The sequence below is a fragment of the Macrobrachium rosenbergii genome, chromosome 8 (genome assembly GCF_040412425.1).
Source record: "Macrobrachium rosenbergii isolate ZJJX-2024 chromosome 8, ASM4041242v1, whole genome shotgun sequence".
Classification (NCBI taxonomy): Eukaryota; Metazoa; Arthropoda; class Malacostraca; order Decapoda; family Palaemonidae; genus Macrobrachium; species Macrobrachium rosenbergii.
The window spans coordinates 18,211,628-18,233,216 of record NC_089748.1 but is presented as its reverse complement, the minus strand read 5'-3'; the positions used below and the strand labels follow the sequence as shown (position 1 = coordinate 18,233,216).

The 21,589-nt window shown below is 41.8% G+C and overlaps 1 protein-coding gene, 1 long non-coding RNA gene and 1 other non-coding gene across 9 annotated transcripts in view; 2 read left to right on the top strand and 1 right to left on the bottom strand.

Moving 5' to 3' along the window:
- The window catches only part of LOC136840622 (uncharacterized), a 513,636-nt gene that overhangs the window by 483,059 nt on the left and 8,988 nt on the right, over positions 1–21,589 (top strand). For 2 of the 6 annotated variants that reach the window (XM_067107333.1, XM_067107332.1), the window contains exons 2-5: positions 2,409–2,471; positions 17,357–17,577; positions 20,484–20,580; positions 21,237–21,355. Coding sequence is in view for 1 of the 6 variants with exons in the window: in XM_067107337.1 (XP_066963438.1) it covers positions 2,409–2,463 (55 nt within the window). In the remaining 5 variants the exon portion in view is untranslated. Of the gene's footprint in view, positions 1–2,408; positions 2,472–3,369; positions 4,254–17,356; positions 17,578–20,483; positions 20,581–21,236; positions 21,356–21,589 lie in introns of those variants that run through there. The other 4 variants (XM_067107335.1, XM_067107336.1, XM_067107334.1 and 1 more) reach the window with 3 other exon arrangements.
- On the top strand, positions 12,751–12,869 carry LOC136841324 (5S ribosomal RNA). Its single transcript, XR_010853881.1, has one exon. It is a non-coding gene; the product is annotated as a 5S ribosomal RNA (ribosomal RNA).
- Positions 20,658–21,589, bottom strand: part of LOC136840624 (uncharacterized) — a 37,075-nt gene continuing 36,143 nt past the window's right edge. The window contains exon 5 of one of the 2 annotated variants that reach the window (XR_010853669.1): positions 20,658–21,421. This is a non-coding gene — a long non-coding RNA (uncharacterized lncRNA). The remainder of the gene's footprint in view (positions 21,422–21,589) is intronic. The other variant, XR_010853668.1, reaches the window with a different exon arrangement.

Here is a 21,589-nt window from a genome sequence, read left to right as displayed (position 1 = left end):
TCTGAAGGATGAAATTCTTTATTGATATTTGCAGTAAATTAGTTCCTAACAAGCAAGATTTAAATTGAAATGAGACTAACTAGACAATTTAAAACCCATGAATTCAAATTTAAAACCTAAATTTTAACAGTCAGAGTTTCTCAGGAAAAGTTTAAGTTTTCCATAATAGATAGGCCAACTGATAAGTGCACACGAGAAAATTTTTAGGGAGATTCTAATTTCCAAGTGGGTTATTTGCCTTTAGACTGAGTTCTATAAATTTATTAAATGTGCAGAACAGTAAACATGATCCCCTGATCAGTCCTGTGCTTAAGGCTGTTTCAGTTCAACTTTCTCCTGTCCCTTTTTATCTAGTTGCTCGGGTAAATGGAATAGTAATTGTGGCTGTCAGCAGAAGGTTCTACAGTGTTAAACTCACACGCCCTTGGCTTAAGATCGTCATCTGGCATCTTGAGGCAGGCTGGGAGCTCGAATTGTTTCTCTTTTAGGAAGAAGGCATACCTTAACAGGGTTATTTATCCTCAAATGATTCTCAAATCTGTGCTTCCCACTTTGAAGGCTCTTTCGACTCGCTTGACCTGATCAGGTTGTCTAACCAACAAGGGAGTTGCTTCTACAAAAAGTGAAATTTAACATCGTCCTTCTAGTCAAGTTGGCTGACTAGCCAAGAATATGCTTGTACAAATAGTTACATTTAATATTGTTCTTCATGGTTGGTCAGTAACCAGCTAGTGTCCTCAGCACCAATGGTTACATTAACGTCCTTGTCAGTCCGCCTGTGACCAATATGGCCAATTCCATCGTCTCTACCTGCCCTTTCAACTTGATTGTTTCCCTCTGATGATGTGTATCTACCATATTTCTGTACATAACTAAGTTAACGTGGAGAGCACTGAATAGTCCACAAATTGTTGAGAAAAGTGCCTGTGAATGGGCTGATACCCATTTTGATTATAGTTGGGATATTACCAACCCAACAAAATAATCTCCTTTTTGTAACAAAGTCTCAGACATTAAGAAGGCTTGTAATTGCACTGACCCTTTCTTGAAATGGCGTGGAGGAGGAGTGGTCCCTCCTTTAGACCTTGTATCCACACAGGAGGGCACTGAAGATTCTGAAATATCTTGGGTCTGCTATCATCCCAGTTTAAACTTTTAGCCAATTGTAGCTTCAAGACAAATATGTATACCGACTAATGTATAATTTGTGAACAGATTTTGCTAACAATTTTGCTTGCAGTTTGGTGATACTTGTCACTGGTAATAGTAAGAAAAATGATCTTGGTAGGTTCTGTTCTTTATTTAATGGTAGGTCTCTTCTGTATATGGCCCATTTTTTCTAAAGATTTGAAACAGCATGGCCTCGAGCTCTTAGGCCAGAATATTCAAAAGTACGATTACCTGTATACTTGAAGGTTGAGCCTGCTGTTAACTCTGCTCCGTCAAGACTTTGTAATGTCATGAGAGAGTTATTTTCTGCCTTTCAAGGTTAAGGCTCAGGAACCTTTTTATTTCATGTTCTTAAGTTTGATAGACTTAATTTGGCTGATGTGTTATGGAAATGAGACATTGGTTCAAACAGGATTTACTTTGTTCCTTATCCAGTACTGAGCTGTTTTGGTTTTAAAGTCACCATGGAAAGTCAGTGGATCCCTAATTCTCTCTAATATTCACAAAGTGGTAATATATGGTACATTTTGCACTGGAAAGACACTTGTAACAAAAGAATCCAGGGAAATCTGATGAAGCTTCATAGAGAAGATTGTGGTCTAAAAAACTAAGAATTTTAGTTCTGTGGTATCTTGAAAATAGGTAGGTTACATGTCCTGTAGTCGTCTTAGGTATCTGATTCATTTTCAGCGTAGATGTAATGAGAGGCTGGCACTTTTATGTGAATAAGGGTACAGTATTCCTAATGAACATTATAATCATAATTTAAAGCCAAATTATATCTATGGAATGTGAATGTTATTAAGGTTTGGTTAGATGTTTGGAAAAATCCTGAAAGGATTGTATGTTTATGAAACTTGGGGGATTTATTTCAACACATTTGTTCAAGATCATTTTAGTGTATTTATATGTGATTTTCAGTGTGAAATAACAGCTCTTTTAATAAGGGTATATATCAACTTGTGTGTGGATATTATTAGATTAACTTCGTCAGCCTTAATGGTATAACTTCGTCAGCCTTAATGGCATATGATTTAGATAAAATAATTATGATCAGATGTTTCAGAATGATTTTTTTAGACAATTGATGAAAAATATTAGTGGTAGTATATGTGGTTAGGAGTAAAGAGTTTTTCGCATACTTAATGTAGCATCCAAATCTTCTAAAATTTCGGAAAAAATATGTAAATACTTTTGATCTCGTGTGATCAGTATTAAGGACAACCTCTTTATTTCAGACTGAGGGATGAATTGGTGATGAAACGTGTTCCAGCTACCCCTTTCCTTATCTGAAACTGAAGGTAAGACTACTCAGATGTTCAAAGTTTTGATTTTTAGAAAAATAATAGTAGTCTGTCCAAGGAGTTTGTTGTTAACTGTATAATTTTCTACTTCATGAACTATAAACCATTAATGTCTGTAGAATTGCTTTTGAGGCTGATTACAAACTCTCAAGATTTCTCAGAGCTTTCGAGTATAAGGCCATAAATGGCCATTCATAAGATGTGATAAGACAGTTTATTTCAACAAATGGAGATCACAGACTCATTACGTTATGATTCAGAGTCATATCTTCAAAATTATAATAAGTACTTGAAATGCTCTGCCCCTAACCTCTAAATTGGTAGACGCTTGTTGTGGGTAGTGTACATCAGAGAGGGAATACCTCAATAACTTGTATCACTTGGATTTATGAATTTGGTCAAAATTAGCCAGGACACCCTAACACTTTCCACCCCATTCTCCCCATACTTTCGTAAAGTGACCATCAAATATGATTGTGATATATCTAACTTGAAGGGTGATGGAATTCAAACATTACAAGAAATGCTGATCCTAATTCGTTTGAACAGCAGATTTGGAACAGACAACCAGCCCTGATTTCATGCAAAATTCGAGAGAAGAATCCCATCCATAGCTTCAGAGTAAAAGCTACTAATGAGTTTAGGTACTGTGTGTGGTATACTTTAGGAGTTCTAAAACATACCACGAGAGCCATTTGAATCTGTCTTAAATCAGTGGTTGAACTATAATAATCCTGTAGTTCTTAGTTCTATTTTTTTTGTAAATGAATCTTACCTCTCAGTTATGATAACTGTATTTCCCGCATCAGGCAGGAGCACGGTAGTGTGTGAAAAGTAAAAAATTAATAGGATAGTTTAGTTTGAAACATCTATTGACCCCATCCCTTTTGGGTGGTTTGAGCACGCATAGTTTTCCATTCAGTTTTTTCTCTTGTCGGTCTGCGAGGACGCACTAGCGGGTGTTTACATGATTTTGTTGATGATTTGATCGTTATCAGAATTTGGTGTGATTTTTTTTTTTTTTTTTTTTTTTTTTGTAGGATGTCATCCAAAGAGGAAAAAGACAAGTCATTTCGAGTTTGTAAGGTAAGAGGGTGTAATATCCGGATTTACTCTTCAGTTTACGACGGTCGCAACCAATGTGTTAAATTTGGGAACAAGGATTGCTCTGTTAACGATCAGTGTATTGGTTGGTCAGATGAAGTAATGAATATTTATTTACAGTATAAGCAGATGTGAGAAGCAGAGAAGAATAGAAAAAGACAAAAGAAGAAAAGCTTCTTCTAACTAGGACAGGAAGTGAGGTTCGGAGTAAGTTTCTCATTTTTCACAACCTTTCAAATAGCAGCTCTTCCTGCTCTCCCTGTTTTCCTAGTAATGCTTCTTCTTCAAAATTTTCTTCTCTCAAAGCTCCCCATATTCAGGATATGAGATTTGGCAAATTAGAAGCCAATTTAGCTAGTCTTAAGGCTACGTTTAAAAAGTTTATGGAGGTGACCTCCTTGACACTTGCTGCTTTACTGGCCCAATTTAGTCGTCCTTTTTCAGGATTCCCCCTTGCGGCAGAGGAAGTGCCAGCGACCTCCCTCCATGTTAGCCATACCCTGGCCATGCCCTGTGATGCTCCTTCTACTGTTGGACGCACGGGGGAGTAGGGTATGTCCGGAAGTGGTAGTGGTTCATGCTTTACGTCTTCTTCCTCTGGTAAACCTGGCACGTCATGTGCAGGTTGGCTCTCAGTCACCGAAAGATAAGCACGGCAAGATCAAGAAAATTTTTGTAAATATTAGTTTAGTAACATCTCTAACTTTTTGGGGGTTATTGTTGCAGAAAAGGGTAATGTTCATGGATTAAAGTAAACACTGATGAAATATTAAAGTAATGCTAAAGACGATTAAAATTGTAAATAATAAGGGAATTCAGGGTCAGTTTATATAATGTAATAACAGTATGAAAGAGAAAATCTATGAAGTAAAATTGTTTCAAGTTAAATAGCTCTGCACCTACCATGAACAATCCCCTCAGGGAGTAGTGCTGTCAGTGCACCTCACGCACTGCACTGTAGGCATTACAGATAATCCCTGGTTACTGTCAGACTCAGTTAACAATGTTTCGTTTTTACAGCGCTTTGCCAAATATATTCATAAAAAATATGGTCTTTTTATGGCGCGATGTTCCGGTTAATTGTACTTATACAGGGTATATAACAAAATGTATATTTACCGTACTTGAATACTGTACTTTAATACTGTATACAGTATTAAAAATCTGCAAATACTTGACACCCCTCTAAAAATTGTTATAACTGCCTATTTTGATAGTTTAAACACCAAAAACCCCCTCTAAAAATGCTTATGCCTACCTATTTTAAGTTTTATCATGAAACATGTATTTAGTCACAAAAATATGAAAATACATTAATCAGTGAATATTTCTTTATGGAATATTCTGCAAATAGGCGAGTTTTCCGCGAATAATGAGGAAATACGTTCCACAGGAAAATTTGCTAATAGGTGAAGCCACGAATCCAGAACCGCGAATAGGTGGGGGTTGACTGTACATTACTGTAATGTACAATACTAATTTTAATATTTTCATTACTGTACAGACAAGTACGTTCCTACTTTACATAATTCATTAGCAACTACAGTAAGTAATACCCCATACATAAAGAACAGTTGGATTGCAGTGCTGTAACACAACATGGAATATAGGTACAGTGTGTCACCAACTTACGGCAGAGGATCCGTTCCAGCGTTGTGACGCTGATTTCTGCCGTAAGTTGGTTCTTTGCCTTTAAATGGCACTTACGGCACTGATGTTTGACGCCATAACTTGGTACTGCATCAAGTTACAGCACCGTTAACTTGATGCTTATTCTTGCTGTTTTGATGGCGCTGTAAAATGCCATTAACGCTGCTGAAAAGGTGTTGTAAGATCAAATCTGCCGCAAGTCGCTGTCACCTTAAGTGACGCACTGTTTATGCATTTTTCCCAACTGCATTCAACTTAGTGGGTGCCTCACGCTACTTTCCAGTCTCAAAGGCAGGTTTTGAAATACAATATTCTTGAGCCTCTTGTAGGCATTCTCGGTCGCCTTTTCAGCACTGAGGTTTAGCTTATTTACCTGTTAGTCAAGCAGATCCTTCTTCTTTGATTGCTACTGTTGCAGTAACAGAGCAGACTGGAGTATCTTTCCCTCAGCCAAGTTTATTGAGATAGGCTCCTTTGGGAATTTCAGTTTTGCCTCCTGTTACCTCTGTCAGTGCAGGATGGCGTGAATAGTCAGGAAGGCTTTGTTTCCTGTGCAGATGAGTCTTTGGTACCAGGTGCCATGGCACAAAGTGGAGCTAACCATTCCTCTGGTTTGGAACAGGTTTTTGCTTCCATTTAAGACCTTTTTAGAGGAGTTGAAACTCCCTTCATCTCAGGGAGCAAGGGTTCTGCTGCTTCCACCTCTGCTTCCCAAGGATTTCCCTCTAATGAACCTGAGGCTCACAAAATTGACTCTGATGTTGATGAAGAGCGGGTAGTATCATCAGCTGTTCAGAGACTCATTAAGGTCTGTGCTAACAATTTCCTGATCTCTTTGAGGAACCAGTTGTTCAGGATTAGAGGGGCTAAGTTGGCACTGAACAGATTTGACACAGTGGCTTTTCTGCTTCTTCAGAAGTTTCTTCTAAAAGTTTTTCCCCTTTATTTTCCCCTCTTTATGAGGAAGAGGAGAGCGATGTCTTATGATACTAGGCAGTTGCCCTTTATTGGAAATGACTATAGCATCCATATATGAAATAGCAAAGAGATTGTTCCCACTGTTCCTCAAGAGAAACAACACTTGGGGAATGATTTGGTGATTTTTTTTGGTGGGGGGGGTGCTTAGATAGAGCAGTTTCAGACTTCCTTTGGGAGCCTGTGCACACCTTGACTAATGCGGTTGTCAAGCGAAGGGAACAATTGTTTTCTTTTTGGCTTCCTCCATCTCTTCAACCCAGAGGGCTGACGTTATCGCACATCACCCCTTACATTCTCTACTTGACACCTCAGCATTAGGTACGATAGTGCAAGAGGTTGAGGAAGTGGAATCAGATCTTTATTGCGTTGCCCTCAGACATTTAGGCATATACAACCATGGCAGCAGCCACCTCTGCAGTTACCGCAAAGTTTCAAGGTTTCCCACAGGCAAACGGGTAAGTGATCTGGGCCCTTGAGCCACCCCAAAAGGGCTTTCAGGAAGCGCAATAAGCATCCTGGAAAATCCAGCTCCTGATAAGTAATGATGCATCAAGCCCCTAGTCCCCAGTAGGGAGGTTGAGCCTCTTTTATTCAGCTTGGCAGGATCTGAAGGCAGATGGTGGAGGTACTGAAAGAGGGATACAGCATCCCCTTTCTTTCCCAGCCTCCTCTAGCTGGTTTACCTCTGGAGTTTCCCCCTTATCTCCACAATAAGGAGAAATTCCAAATCTTGTGGGAGGAAGTAGACCCTCTTGGGCTAAAAGAAGCTGTGGAAATATTCTTGGACTCGTTACCTGTTTCTGGTACCAAAAGATTCGGGAGAGTGGAGACTGGCACTGGATGTCTCCCAGTTGAACCATTTCATTCGCCTGACTCCATTCACCAGGGAGTCTTCCAGTTTGGTTTTAGCAGCAATTCAGCAAGGAGACTGGATGGTATCAGTGAACATGATGGATGCTTGCTTCCATGTACCAATTCATCCAAATTCAAGGAAATATTTGTGGTTTGTTTTTCAGGGCAAGGTGAGCCAGTGTCCAGCAATGTACTTTGGTCTAAGCTGGGCTCCTCAAGTTTTAACAAGTCCGATCACAGTTGGGCAAGTGGGCTCATCTGTCAGGTATTTGGATGCTTCTCTACCTGGATGATTGGGGAATCCTAGTGTCCAGTTTAGAAAGGAGCCTCAGGGCAAGAGATACTCTTTTTAAAGTTGACAAGTATGTTGGGAATACTGATAAATGTTTCAAATTCCAATCTAATACCAACTTGAACCTTTATGTGGGAATACTGCTGGATACCAAGAATTTCTTGGTTTCTCAAAGAAGAAATTCATAGACAGCTTTCTTTTAATCCTAGAAGAGGTTCTATCCTTCACGTCCTTGCCAGCCAAGAAATGGCTGTCCCTGTTAGGGCACAGGCATCACTAGAGAATTTGGTTCCTGGTGCCAGGTTGAGAATGAAGCCAATTCAATTATTTCTCAAGAGGCACTGGAACAGGAAGTTCAGCTGGACTCTATTCAAATTCATGTCTCAAGGAAGTTAGAGGACCCTCTGAGATGGTGGAACAATTGACCTTGGCTTTTGCAGGGAGTGTCTCTCGAGTTGAAGAGCCCAATCTCACGTTATATTCCAACACATTGTCAGTAGGTAGAGGAGCAGTTGCAGCAGAAAGGTATGTACAGTATATATCAATTAGTTAGAGATGTTGGCAGTGTAGAAGGCCCTCTAGCATTAGAGGATCTAGTACTGGGCAAAAAGGTAACACTTTTCAGACAATCCAACAGTGCTGGCATATCTGAACAATCAATGAGGAAAAAAGTCAGAAGCTTAGCTTTGCCTTTCGAGTTGCATTCTCACTTGTCATAGGAAAGGAAGATCCTTCTGTTACCCCAGTTTGTGCCAGGAAAAATGAGAATTGTGGTAGACCAACTGAGCAGGAAGGACAGATTCTGTCATCCAAATGCAAAGACCTGTGGAAGCTATGGGGCACTTCTTTAATGGACCTCTTTGCAACCAGGTTCAACAATCACCTGCCAGTGTACTGCTCTCCAGTTCAGGATCCTCAGGCATAGGCTGTCAACACAATAATTTTAGACTGGTCTTGTCTAGACCTCTATGATTTTTCCCTGTTTGCTATGGTACAAAGGTTGCTAAAAAAATTCTGTATGACTGTGAATTCACAGAATGGTTCCCAGACCCCTGCATCTTAGTAGATTGCCCAAGGCTTCTTCCACCATAGAAAGGTCTTCTCAAGCATAGTAATTTGCCCAAGGCTTCTTCCACTATGGAAGGGTCTTCTGAAACAGCTTCAGCTGACCGCTTGGAGAGACTATCGTCTCTTACCAGCTTGGTGTTTTCCAAAGGAATGCAGGAGGTCTATCCTTAACTCTAGAAGTGCGTCGACAGTGGGCAATATAGGGCTGGGTGCTCTGCTAGAAGGCTTTCCTGCACCCATACCTCTGTGAATATCATTATTAAATTCTTACTTTACTTAAGCTACAACACACATTTTTCAGTCTCTGCCATTGAAGAGTATTGATCCAGGTTAGCTGCTGTATTGAGACATCCTGGCTTAGATATTTTGTCTAACATGGATTAAGGAAGTCATCTGCTCCTTCTGAATTGATATTCATAAGTCTCCAAATAAAGCCCTGGGCTGTAATTTGGGTATAGTACTTCATTATTTATTCAGTGCCCCATTTTGAACCCTTGAGTACAGCCTCCCTTAAGGATTTGACAGTGATGACTGTTTTTGTTAGCCTTGGCCTCGGCAAAAAGAGTATTTGAACTTCAGGCTTTTTCATGCCATGTAGGCTTTACTACCCAAGGAGCAGTCCTTTCTTTTCTAACCCTGTTCAGGCCCAAGAGTGACTAAGTCTCTTCCTCTGCCTTGCTCTTTGGTGATCCCCAGTCTGTCCTCTTTGATACCAGATGGGGAAGTCATATCCTGAACAATTAGGGTAGCTGTAATCAACCTTTCCTATCTAGTTAGGAAATTGTAGAGTTTTGGGGAGTATGAAGGTACCTATGTTGTACAGTATTAGATAAGGGCCTTCAGTCTTCTACCGTCATTGCTCTGCTGGCTTAGGCACCAGGCCTTGTCCCACTTACATTGGCGTGAGTGGTAGCCCTAGCAAGGAATCTCCAGCATTGTTCAGAGGTCTTGCTACCTAATGAATTAGTCCTTGCTGGGCAGCAGTATCAGCAGATGGATGCTAATCATTAGGTAAGTAGCGTCTTATTCCTGATGGAATTTTATAGTTTTCTTGGGGGCTATTAAATTTGTCCGTGCACCCTTCCCACCACCTTTGCTCGATATGGGAATCAGCTATCATAATAGAGAGTAAGATTCATTTCAAAAATGGAAATTTTTATAATAAAATTTATTTTCTAAATACCTCTGTTATGAATCACCCCCACCTCCCCCCCTCAAGTGGACAGAAGAAAAAACTGAATGGAAAACTATAGATGCTCAAACCACCCGAAAGGGATGGGTCAGTATACGGTTCAAACTAAACTATGCTATTAATTTTTTTACCCTTGACACACTATCATCTTCCCGCCAGACACGGGAAATACAGCTGTCATAATAGAGAGGTAAGTATTTAAAGAAATATTTTATTATAGAAATTTCTATATTATGGACACTATATCTCATGAATAATATAAAAATGTCTATATTATGGTCGCTTTATATCTCTTTAAATGTATGTGAAACTTCTCCATGGTGTACATAAGAGTGAGTTATTTTCATGTTCATGAAGTTTAGTAGCAGTGTTTGAAAGTAACTCTACATGAAGTTCATATATCTTGGTTCTGTTTCTTAGATCTTGGAAGATTTAGAACTATCTTGATCCAGATTAGTAATCATGGGCAGATTTCACCTGCAGGGATGACCACTGTTCAATCTGGATGGGTTGAGAGTTAGTGAAAAGTTTATGGAAGGGTGAGAAAAACTGATTAGTAACATAGTTAATGTCAGTCAGTTTGCCTATTTGGAGCATCACTATCACTACTAAGGCCATTATCTATTTAAATGTTCTTTGTTGAAATTGTTTAGGTATGGCTGGATTTTTTTTAAAATTGATTTTGTTCATGCAACTTACCTGTCAGATATATATATAGCTGTATTCTCCGAAGTCCGACAGAATTCCAAAAACTCGCGGCACACGCAGTGGGGCCAGGTGGTTAATACCCATTCCCGCCGCTGGGAGGCGGGTATCAGGAACCATTCCCATTTTCTATTCAGATTTTCTCTGTCGCCGGTACTGTCAACAACTGTTTTCAGTACCTCCGTCTTTGGATTTCGTAAACTCGTTATTTTCCACTTAAGTATTCTATTTGACTTTTGGTTTTGTCTTTGGATTGTGGATTGGCATACGCTTTTGTGGAATTTGCTTTTGATTGCTCTTTGGATGATGTCTGGATCTAGTTATGCTAGCTTCAGAGTATGTTGTGTGAATGAGTTTAAGGTGAGGCTACCGAAAGTTTCGGTAGATCCTCACTTTATATGCATGAGGTGTAGGGGGCAGGTTTGCTTGATAAATGATCGCTTACTTCGCCTCCCACCCTGCTAATTTATTAGTTCAGGATTTCATTCTCGCACTAATAGTGCTCCTTTTTGCATCTGGAAGATGGCTAACAAATATTATCTATTGCGAAGGTGCATAGATTGAGCGAGTCAAGCGATAATAAAGAAGAAACAATAGTAACGCTGGGTCAGTCAAAGTGCACGTCGTGAAACGGACTCGTAAGGCGGACGCTGAAGAGGATATGTCCAATAAAGTTTTCGTAACTATGTTGTTACAACAAAATCAAACACTTATGGAGTTATTAAAGGAAACGTAAGGTTTGTTTTTGGAGATAGTCTACCGAGAGCAGCGGGACTAGAGTGACGTCACGTAGGCAAATGGCTGCCTCCTAGTAAAAAGTAAACAAACGCTTTCGCGAGTTCAAAGTAGCACGGTAAACGTTAAAGATGCCATAATTTACTCAGATCGGTATCAAACATTAGTTTTAGTCAGGGTGAGGAGATAACCTACCATAATTTTTAGGTTTTATCTCGCCTAGACTGATTTAAATCTACCTGCCTAACGTAGGCGAGCCAAATTCTTGTACTCGTAGGCTAAGCGGGAGTTGAGACTTCCCAAGTAGGTAGCCTATTTCTCAATATATTGACTGGGGGGCCTTTCTGTCAAGCATGCTTCGTCTCCCAGTCGTGTTCTCCGCTCGCTGGATCGCCATCGTGACGCTCTGCTGCAGCGTGACGCTCCGCAAGCAGCTATTCTGGACGCTTCTGTAGCTGCTCGTCAGGACGCTCCTCTCGCTGCCGTGCAGGACGCTCGGCTGGACCGCCATCGTGACGTTCCGCAAGCAGCTATCCTGGACGCTTCTGTAGCTTCTCGTCAGGACGCTCCTCTCGCTGCCATGCAGGACGCTCGGCCGGACCGCCATCGTGACGCTCCGCAAGCAGCTATCCTGGACGCTTCTGTAGCTGCTCTTCAGGACGCTCCTCTCGCTGCCGTGCAGGACGCTCGGCTGGACCACCAGCGTGACGCTCCGCAAGCAGCTATCCTGGACGCTTCTGTAGCTGCTCGTCAGGACGCTTCTCTCGCTGCCGTGCAGGACGCTCAGCTGGACCGCCATCGTGACGCTCCGCAAGCAGCTATCCTGGACGCTTCTGTAGCTGCTCGTCAGGACGCTCCTCTCGCTGCCGTGCAGGACGCTCGGATGGACTCTCGGGAGGACGCCTCTTTGGTTGCTCGAAGTGAAGCTTCAGAGCAATCAAAGTCTGCGGGGAAGCGTAGATCCCATCTGCGTGTTGGACCGCAAGGCCTTCGTTTCTCCCATTGAAGAGGGAGAAGTCTCTTGTGAGTCGGAGCCTGCAGTCCTTGAGCAGCCTCCCCCTTCCTCGTCTACGGACTACCAGGTGTTAGCCGGCCTTTCTTAAGGACTTGTTTGGCGACAAGTTTCAAACCCTCGGCCACTCTCTCTCCTCCTTCGCAGTTTGCTTCGTCCTAGACGAGGAGAGCGCCGGTTTGTCAAGATGACTTCGTCTCTGGCGACGAAGAAGGCCTTCAAGAAGGTTAACACTTGGATGGAGGAAGGAAGACCCAAGGCAAGACTTCTTTTGCCCTGCCTCCGTCCAAGCTGAGCGGCAAGGCAGGTATGTGGTAAGAGACCGGGGAGGACGTCGGCTCAAGAGTTCCTTCGTTGTCCCAGGGAGACTTCGCTAGCTTGGTTGACGCGCCTAGAAGGTCCCTCCTGTCGGCTGCCAAAGTGTCCTGGTCTATGTCGGAGACGGATCACCATTTGAAAGGACTGTTTCGAACCATGGAGGTCTTCAATTTCCTGGACTGGTGTTTGGGGGCTCTAGACGTCAGGATTAGGAGTCCCGACTCGATCTGCCTGGGGGAGCTGTCCAGCGTGTTGAACTGCATGGACAAGGCAGTCAGGGATGGCTCAGAGGAACTGGCTTCCCTCTTTTGTACGGGCCTCTTGAAGAAGAGGGCCTTGTACTGTAACTTTACAGCCTATGGCCCTACCAGCCAACGGCCATACCACGTTGAAAGCACCGCTTCTCGTGCGATCAGCGAAGTTAAGCAACGTTGGGTCTGGTCAGTACTTGGATGGGTGACCGCCTGGGAACACCAGATGCCTTTGGCGTCATACTTTTGCAAAGTCAGTTTCTCCGTCGCAGAGGGCTTTGCTGTTCTCCCCGTTTTCGAGCCATCTCTTCCCCCCAGTCCTTGTTCAAGGAACTCTTTGAAGGAGGCCACTCAAGACCTCTTGGCCCACTCGTCAAGACGCCCGGCAGTCCCTTTGATGTCGTTGTCGGGTCAGACCTCCAGGAAGTAGAAGCCCTTTCGTGGAGGAGCTTCTTCCTCTAGATCTTCTCCCCGAGGTAGAGGTCTTTTCAGAGGCGGAGCCCCGCCTAAACCTTGGGGCAGGAAGTGATTTGCAGCGCCTCCAGACACCTGTAGGAGCCAGGCTTCTTTCGTTTGCGAGAGCCTGGAGAGTAAGAGGGGCAGACACCTGGTCCCTTGAAGTTATCGAGAGAGGATACAAGATCCCCTTTCTCGACTCACCACTTCTGTGCACGTCGCCCAGGGATCTGTCGTCCTCATTCCTTCAAGAGAAGCAACAGATCCTTTTCGAGCTATTAGAACAAGTATTTGAGGTTTGTACTAGGGGGACGAGTGTTTCAATGCAGAGCTCTTTGCTTCGGGCTAAGCACAGCTCCCATGATCTTCACGTTTATCATGAGAAATGTGGCGAGATGGCTTCACTTGGCGGGTATTCGTATCTCGCTTTACCTGGCCGATTGGCTCATCCGAGCCTCTTCACAGTCAAGGTGTCTGGAGGACCTGAATGCGAATTTAGAGTTGACAAAGTCCCTAGGACTTCTAGTGAACGAAGAAAAGTCCCATCTGATCCCGACGCAGTCCATCGTCTATCTGGGGATTCAGATGGATTCAGTGGCTTTTCAAGCTTTTCCATCCCAGGAACGTCAGTAGCAATGCTTAGAAAAAGTCTCATCCTTCCTAAGGAAGGAAATATGCTCGGTGAGGGAATGGACGAGTTTGCTGGGGACCATTTCCTCTCTGGAGAAGTTTGTTTCCCTGGGAAGACGTCATCTCAGGCCGCTCCAGTTTTTCCTGGCGGAAAACTGAATAGACAAGGAGAATCTAGAGGAGACCCTGAAGATCTCTCCCGTTTTCAAGATTCACCTGAGGTAGTGGCTCGACCCCTCGAGGTTGGCGGAAGGGGTTTTCTCTATGCCTTCAGAGCCCCGACCTGGTGTTGTTTTCCTACGCTCCCAGGGAGGGATGGGGAGCAACACTAGGAGGGGAGAAAGTGTCAGGCATCTGGTGAGGGTAACAGGTGTCCTGGCACATCAATCTCAAGGAATTAGGGGCGATCCTGCTGGCCCTTCAATCCTTCGAGAGCCAAGTGTCAGGCCGAGTCGTACAAGTAAATTCAGACAACTCCACAGCCCTGGCATTCCTCAAGAAACAGGGAGGAACTCGTTCCCGGTCCCTGTTCGCCCTGGCGAAGGAGATCCTGCTTTGGGCCCATGCGCGGGGGATCACGATCCTTGCGAGGTTCGTTGCAGGAGTGGAGAATATCCACGCGGACCTTCTCGGTCGACAGCGGCAGCTTCTACCGACCGAGTGGACCCTTCACGAGGAAGTATGTCAGGAGCTGTGGAGGTTATGGGGACGTCCCTTGGTAGATCTGCTCAGGCAGCCCCATTTCGAAAGGTACCTCAAAACTTCCCCGCTCTGAGTCTAACTGCATTCAGACTATCAGCCGACAACAAGGATCTTCACGATCTCTTGAGATCCTTTGAGACTGTCAAGGTACCTCATTCCAGGACGCCTCCCTGGAACCTGGATGTCGTCCTAAATTTTTTTTTTTTTTTATGTCAAATACCTTCGAGCCTCTTTCTTCAGCGTCTCAAGAATGTGACGAGGAAGGTGTTTTTCCTAACTGCTCTGCCTACGGCGAAGTGAGTTAGTGAACTTCAGGCTATCAATAATCATGTAGGTTTTAGAGGCCATAATGCAGTATGTTCTCTAAGCCGTATGTTCTTGCTAAAACGAGAACCCGTCTACCCCTTGGCCCAGGACCTTCGAGATTTAAGGGTATGACGGAAATTCTCGGACATGAACCAGAAAGAGTCATGTGTCCTGTCAGGGCTCTCAAATTTTATTTGCAGAAGACTCGAAAGTCGAGGTCCTTCGGACAGTCTGTGGTGCTCTGTCAAGAGGCCGGATTTGCCTCTTTCTAAGAATGCACTGGCGTGCTTTTTTAGAAGCACCATTTTAGACGCACTTTCCGACGTTCAAGACAGTGACTTGAGTCTTTTTGAAGTTAAGGCTCACGAAGTTAGAGCCATTGCAACCTCGGTGGCTTTCCAGAAGAACATGTCCCTTTGCGATCTTCTGGGTACCACCTTCTGGCGGCAATTCGGTGTTAAGCTTCACATTACTTGCGGGACGTGAAGACGACATACGAAGACTGCTGTTCGCTAGGACCATACGTTTCCGCACTCCAGGTCGGCCCCATAACACTTCTAGGCCTGGACCTCTGTCGGACTCCCAGGACCAGGGAGAGGGGGCAAGTCGAAAGCCACAGGAGGGTTACGGGGCTTCCCACCGATCTGGCGTCCCTTCGGCAGGACCTGTTGTCGCTTCTGCAGACACAGTGTTGCGGGCAGGAGCGATACTCATCCTATCCTTTAGAGGTTAGGAAGTATTTTTTTTTTAATCTTGATTTTGTTTTTTTTTTTACGTCAGATCGGTCCCATAACGCTTCTAGGCCTGGACCTCTGTCGGACTCCCAGGACCAGGGAGAGGGCATGTCGAAAGCCGCAAGAGGGTTACGGAGGCTTCCCCCGATCTGGCGTCCCTTCGGCAGGACCTGTTGACGCTCTAGGTCAGGTGGTTGGTCGTTGCTCCTTTTGCCCTCACAGTATGGCCTTATGGTCTAGTCCCATTGTGGTCACGCCCCCGTGGACAGATCATCTAGAACTCACCAGCTATATAGGTCACTACCTTGCTGGAGACTCTAGTAAAGCAGAAGCAGGCTTGGGTGACAGTAATCACGAAGTCAGCTATGCTAACATAGGCCTGGACCTCTGTCGGACTCCCAGGACCAGGAGAGGGCATGTCGAAAGCTGTAAGTAGGTTACGGGGACTTCCCACCGATCTGGCGTCCCTTCGGCAGTTGATGCTCTCGTCAGGTGGTTGGTCGTTGCTCCTTTTGCTCTCACAGTATGGTCTTATGATCTAGTCCCATTGTGGTCATGCCCCGTGGACAGATCATCTAGAACTCACCAGCTATATAGGTCACTACCTTGCTGGAGACTGTAGTAAAGCAGAAGCAGGCTTCGGTGACTGTAATCACGAAGTCAGCTATGCTAACAAGTAAGGAACCAAGGCGTCAATCGCCTACATATATTTGTTTCCTAAATCCTATTCTGTCTCTTCCCACCTCCAATGGTGGGATTCAGCTATATATATATCTGACAGGTAAGTTGCATGAACAAAATGATATTTTAATGATAAAATAAAGTTTGTTCATACTTACCTGGCAGATATATATAATCATAGTGCCCACCCTCCTCCCCTCAGGAGACAGTGGCACTAGAAAATCTGAATAGAAAATGGGAATGGTTCCTGATACCCGCCTCCCAGCGGCGGGAATGGGTATTAACCACCTGGCCCCACTGCGTGTGCCGCGAGTTTTTGGAATTCTGTCGGACTTCGGAGAATACAGCTATATATATATCTGCCAGGTAAGTATGAACAAACTTTATTTTATCATTAAAATATCATATTAAAGTGATTTGGTTTATTCAGGTTGAGGGTTTGCAAAATTGCCTGCTCAAAATTTATTTAGACAGCACAAAGTATTAAATGAGGGTGGAAGTCATCACATCATGAATTTCATTAATCTTTTAAGGACCATTCAGGTAGGTGTGGATGGACTGAATTTGAAAGTGAATGTTTATATAAACTTGAAGTGATTTGGTATCTTATTGTGCAGCTCAAACAGAAGCTTATTGTCCATTTTTAATATATACCAGAGGTTTTCTTACAATTGTAAATTGTACTGCTATAAGAACTGCCTATACATATAGACCCCAGATACGTACAGGGAGGCTGGACAAATTTTGAGACTATCACGTCACCAATACGAATTGAAAACTAGCAAGGCAGGTATTTAATGAATATTAAATTGGATTCCTTTGAGAATCGTAGAACTACAAATGTCTTTGTGGGCTGTATCATGTTCACCTTATTTTGCCTGTTAGTGGAGAAAATTTATATGAAAATTTAAGAATGGACGTAATGACTTCGAATGACAAAAATGTTACTGCAAATACTTTAATGTTAACAGCTTAATATTCATAATTCTCTCCCTCTCTCTCAGGGTATTTAAGAAAGTCACTACATATATAAATCATTCCAGCACTAAAGAACAACTTTTAAGGAGGGAAACAGAATTGCAGAACTATGCAGTATAATCTGACAGAAGCCCAAAAACTGCTATTTAAGGACTTATACCGTGAAGTGCAGTTAATGATAACGAGACTGAAGATGTTTATAATTATAGTTTATGAACCTATTTCTATCTTTGTACAGAAAAATCGGTAACCAAAGAGTAAAGAGAAGTAAAGAAAGGACACTCGTGCCTCCCCTTGGTAACTGCGGGGGACGGTGGCAGCTCTACCGGCAGCCGGACAATTGGAGTTGGAAGATGTCAACAACATAACAGGGACACAGTTGTGTGCTGGATTTAATTGCCGTAATTCAAGAAAGAAAAGGCTTGAGTTATTTTTTCGATTCCCCAAAGACAAGGAAAGGTGAGTTATATGTTTTCAGCTACATTTTATCAAAACTAAGCTCACACAAACGAAATTATGAGATATGTTGATGGTCATTCTCTCGTTGTTCCTATGACAAAAGAGTATACTGTACTCTAAACTCGCTGCTTTGGTTGTTTCTTTCACCATGTTTTGTCTAGACACTACAATGGTTACCGAGTGCTGTTGTAGCGAATCAGGCATTCTCTTACTGCTCAAGCTATTTCATATAGCGGCATTTGTTTGTGTAATTGGGTTTCCCTGGAAACTCTCAGTCATAATCGCTTAGATTTTTTCTTTCTTGATTCTTCTTTGGGATGTCTTCTTTTTTTATTCTTCTTTCTTGTCTGCTCTTTCATTGTCGTCTGCTCCTGATGTCATACAAACTTTCCTGTAAAATTTGAGCATTGGTGGTGGTGTGTGGTATGGGGAGAAATGTGCTAAGTAAAAGTTTGTTTAAATTATTTAATTATTACATATTTAATTAATGAATTAATTTGTTTGATATGACACCCTATCACAAACTGTCAAATGTTCATGATGAGGAATGTATTGTTTGTTGATTTAAGAGTACACAGACTTTGAGAAGATGGACCAATTGTTCAACTGTTTCAATAGTGGAACTCGTACCAGTAATGCAAAAATGCAACATGCCACGAGTCTGAAATCAGGTCACAAGGAATTTCTAGTTAACTGCCTCACATGGTTGGATGATATCAAATCACTTGGTCCACGAAAGCTGCCCTGCCACTCCGGATGGCAGATGGCAATCAAAGTTCAAAGGTCTGTTACAATTGTGGGATGAGTTACATTTAAAGTATAAGCTGTCTTAATTAACAACACTCAATCAAGATTGTTTGGAGAATTTATTTTCAATAATTCGGGGAAAGGTGGCCACAGGGACAACCCAGATACATGTCAGTTCAGGAGTGCATTCCACCAAGTCAAGGGGGATGCTAGTATGGTCCTAAGTGCTGGTGCTAACTGCTAAGAAGACACTGATACCTTCTTGGTAACTCTGAACAATATAGGGACTTCAGGTTTTACAAAATTTGCAGTAAATTTTACACATTCTTCTCTGCCAATACCTTCATCAGTAAAGTCAGTAATGACCCTCCCAGGGGGAGACTCACCACTTGAGGAATGCAATGTGTTAGCATATATCACAGGTTTCATTGTGCATAAGATTCATCACAAGGTTTGTAGAGAATGCAGGACAAAGCTTCAAAGTACTCTTGATCCACACAACCCTGTTCATGTTTTCCTTTCCAAGAAGACTTATGGTAACACACTAGGAGAGGAGCTAATTCTGCTAAGTACAGTCCTTTATGACCTGAGTACTCAGATGGAAAACGAGTATGGAAAGATGGTTTCGGACATTTACTACATAAGCAGAGTTCACTACAGACTTGTGATGAGTGTGGAGGAGATGATGCAGGGGAAAGTTTTAGCTTGTTGTGTGTGCAACTGCAGGTTCTTCATTGTCAACCTTTGTAGGCATCTGCCTTCATTACACTTTAAAAGATGCAAACAAAAGTCTTTAGTTGCAGGCCGAAAGAACTGAAATCTCATGTAGTTCAGTCATCTGTAACACTGGAAATGTATACTTGCAGTGTAGGGCCCAGATGTACTAAACATACTTGCGGCGTCTTAAGTTACGATGGTGTTTGTATCCTCATTTTTCTGGCTTTTCTTGAGATATTCCTGTTTTCCATTTAATTTCTGAATAATATGGTTAGAAACATATTTGTATTTGTCAACAGTCACAGAAAAAAGTTTGAATAAATAATTTATTATGATCAGGTATGTGATTAATGTTGAAAAAACCTTAAAGAACCCAAAAATGTAATGTAACGAACAAAAACTTAACTTTACAACATCGTAAATGTTGTGCATCCAGGCCAGTATAATAAGATATCAGTTTCAGTATGATAAAATATAGATACCAATTTACAATGGAGGACTTCAGTTTGTTTATAGTTTGGCCTGATATATCTTTATAGTTTGGCCTGATATATCTTATTAATTTATTTATTTGTTTCCCTTCATAATTTTTAACCTTTTGAATGATACGTGGTTTAGCACCAGTAGTTATAGATAAAGAGAGGATAAGCTGTATGTTTTTACAAATTTTTTTCCAATAGAATATGTAAATAATCAATCCGGATTAGTGCATTGCTATATAAAGAATAATAAAAGATCAGAAGTGCTAACATTCATCTTATACATTAGTGTGGTGTATGCCAGCACAAACAAATGCTATCAAAGTTTACACGCTCACCGCCGGATGGCGCCACCAGTCCAGCAGTTGAATTTTCCCATTAGGACGCGCGCGACTGTCCACTCTTTACTTCTCTATACTCTTTGATGTAACCAGTTCAAATTTTTTTTACAATGAAAAAGAGGAAGGCATTTTGTTTTGCATAAAGGACAAAAAACTAATTGATGATCTGGAAACCTTGACATTTTCTCTTATTTGAATTTCACCAGATTTTGGGAAAGTATTGAAAGTCTTTGCGCTTTTATATCCATACTTTAATCCTGCTCCTTTTTCTTAAGGAGAGGTTGGCTGAAGAGGGTGTTGAACTAACTTTCTGCCTTCTCAGCAAGTCTTGATGGGATGAAGTTGCAAGTCCCATATCATTTCTAGCTGGTTTGTTTAACCTCCACAGTCGATTTATTGTAAGGTGCCAATTAATTTATAAAAATAACTTATTATTACGGAGAGTTGTGAAGAATTTCAGAAAGATATCCGTAATAAGACACTACAGATTTCTACAATGGCAAAGACCTTCTCATTGCCCCAGGATACCTCAAGCATGATGAAAGTTAATATAATTCTTAGTTTTACAATCAAAAGACCACAATTTTTAATGATTTAATTAACCTGTTTCTCATTCTTTCAGGTGATCAACAGTTTACAAGTTCTAGGCAGAAGTGATGACGGATTTTAAAGTGTATAGGCTACTCCAGAGAGGTTTTGTAGCACTTTAACAAAAGGAGGTATTTAATGAACATGAAAGATATATGTGTTATTTTGGTGGGACAATTTTTCTGGTAGGGCCAAAACTTTTAGAGGTTTTGGTTGTGAAAAAAAAAAAAAAAAAAAAATTGAGACTTCAAAGTTTTGGACCAGGGTTATTGATTGAAAATAGTGAAATTGAAGCATATGGATTATCATTGCCAATAGCTCAAAGCATATTCATCAAAATAGAAGCTGCTTTGATTAAATCATGGTCACTTCAACAGGAAATAAGCGAGGGAAGTAGATTGTTTCAATATTCATAACTTTTAGGAAAAAATCTAGATATTTTGAAGTTTTCATACTTTTTAGATTGGTAAATTTGTTCTTTTCCATTTCCCCAGCAATTGTTGGCCAGTTCTAGTTCATTATATAAAATGTATTAGTATACGAAGAGAATGACAAGAAAGTAAGTTACTGAAAGCAGTAAATGGCTCTTCTGTTAGTGACTAAGTCAACTGGCAGAGTACTTGGAGATTTAAGACAAATCAAAGAGATGGGGACCTCTTTGGTGTTAATAATTTTACCAAATTACATGAACGTGTTGTAATAGTCTTATAAAAGTTGTATCTAGGTCCAAGTAGTAAAAATAATGATGATGACAATATTTAATTAAGATACAGACTTCAACCTACAGGTACTTGTAGTATAGGTTTGACTCTTCTATCACCTGGGTGTTCAGTCCAAGGTTAAGGAAGCCATCTTCTTCGGGTTGATGTATTCTTCCAACTTCCTTTGCTAAGCCTCACAAGCTTCGTAAGTATGACGTTTTCCCTCCTTGGGTAGTCTTCCACCAACAGATGTCTAAGGGCTGTGTCATTCCTGATGGACAGAAGGTTACAGATGCATAGACAAGATTCTGTACATATTAAATGCCATAGAAACTGCAATTATGAACAATAATGATGAGATTTTTAAGCAAGATACAGAGCTATTTATTGTAATTTGCTAATTGAGACTACACAGAGAAGCTTGTCACTTTTTTTTTTT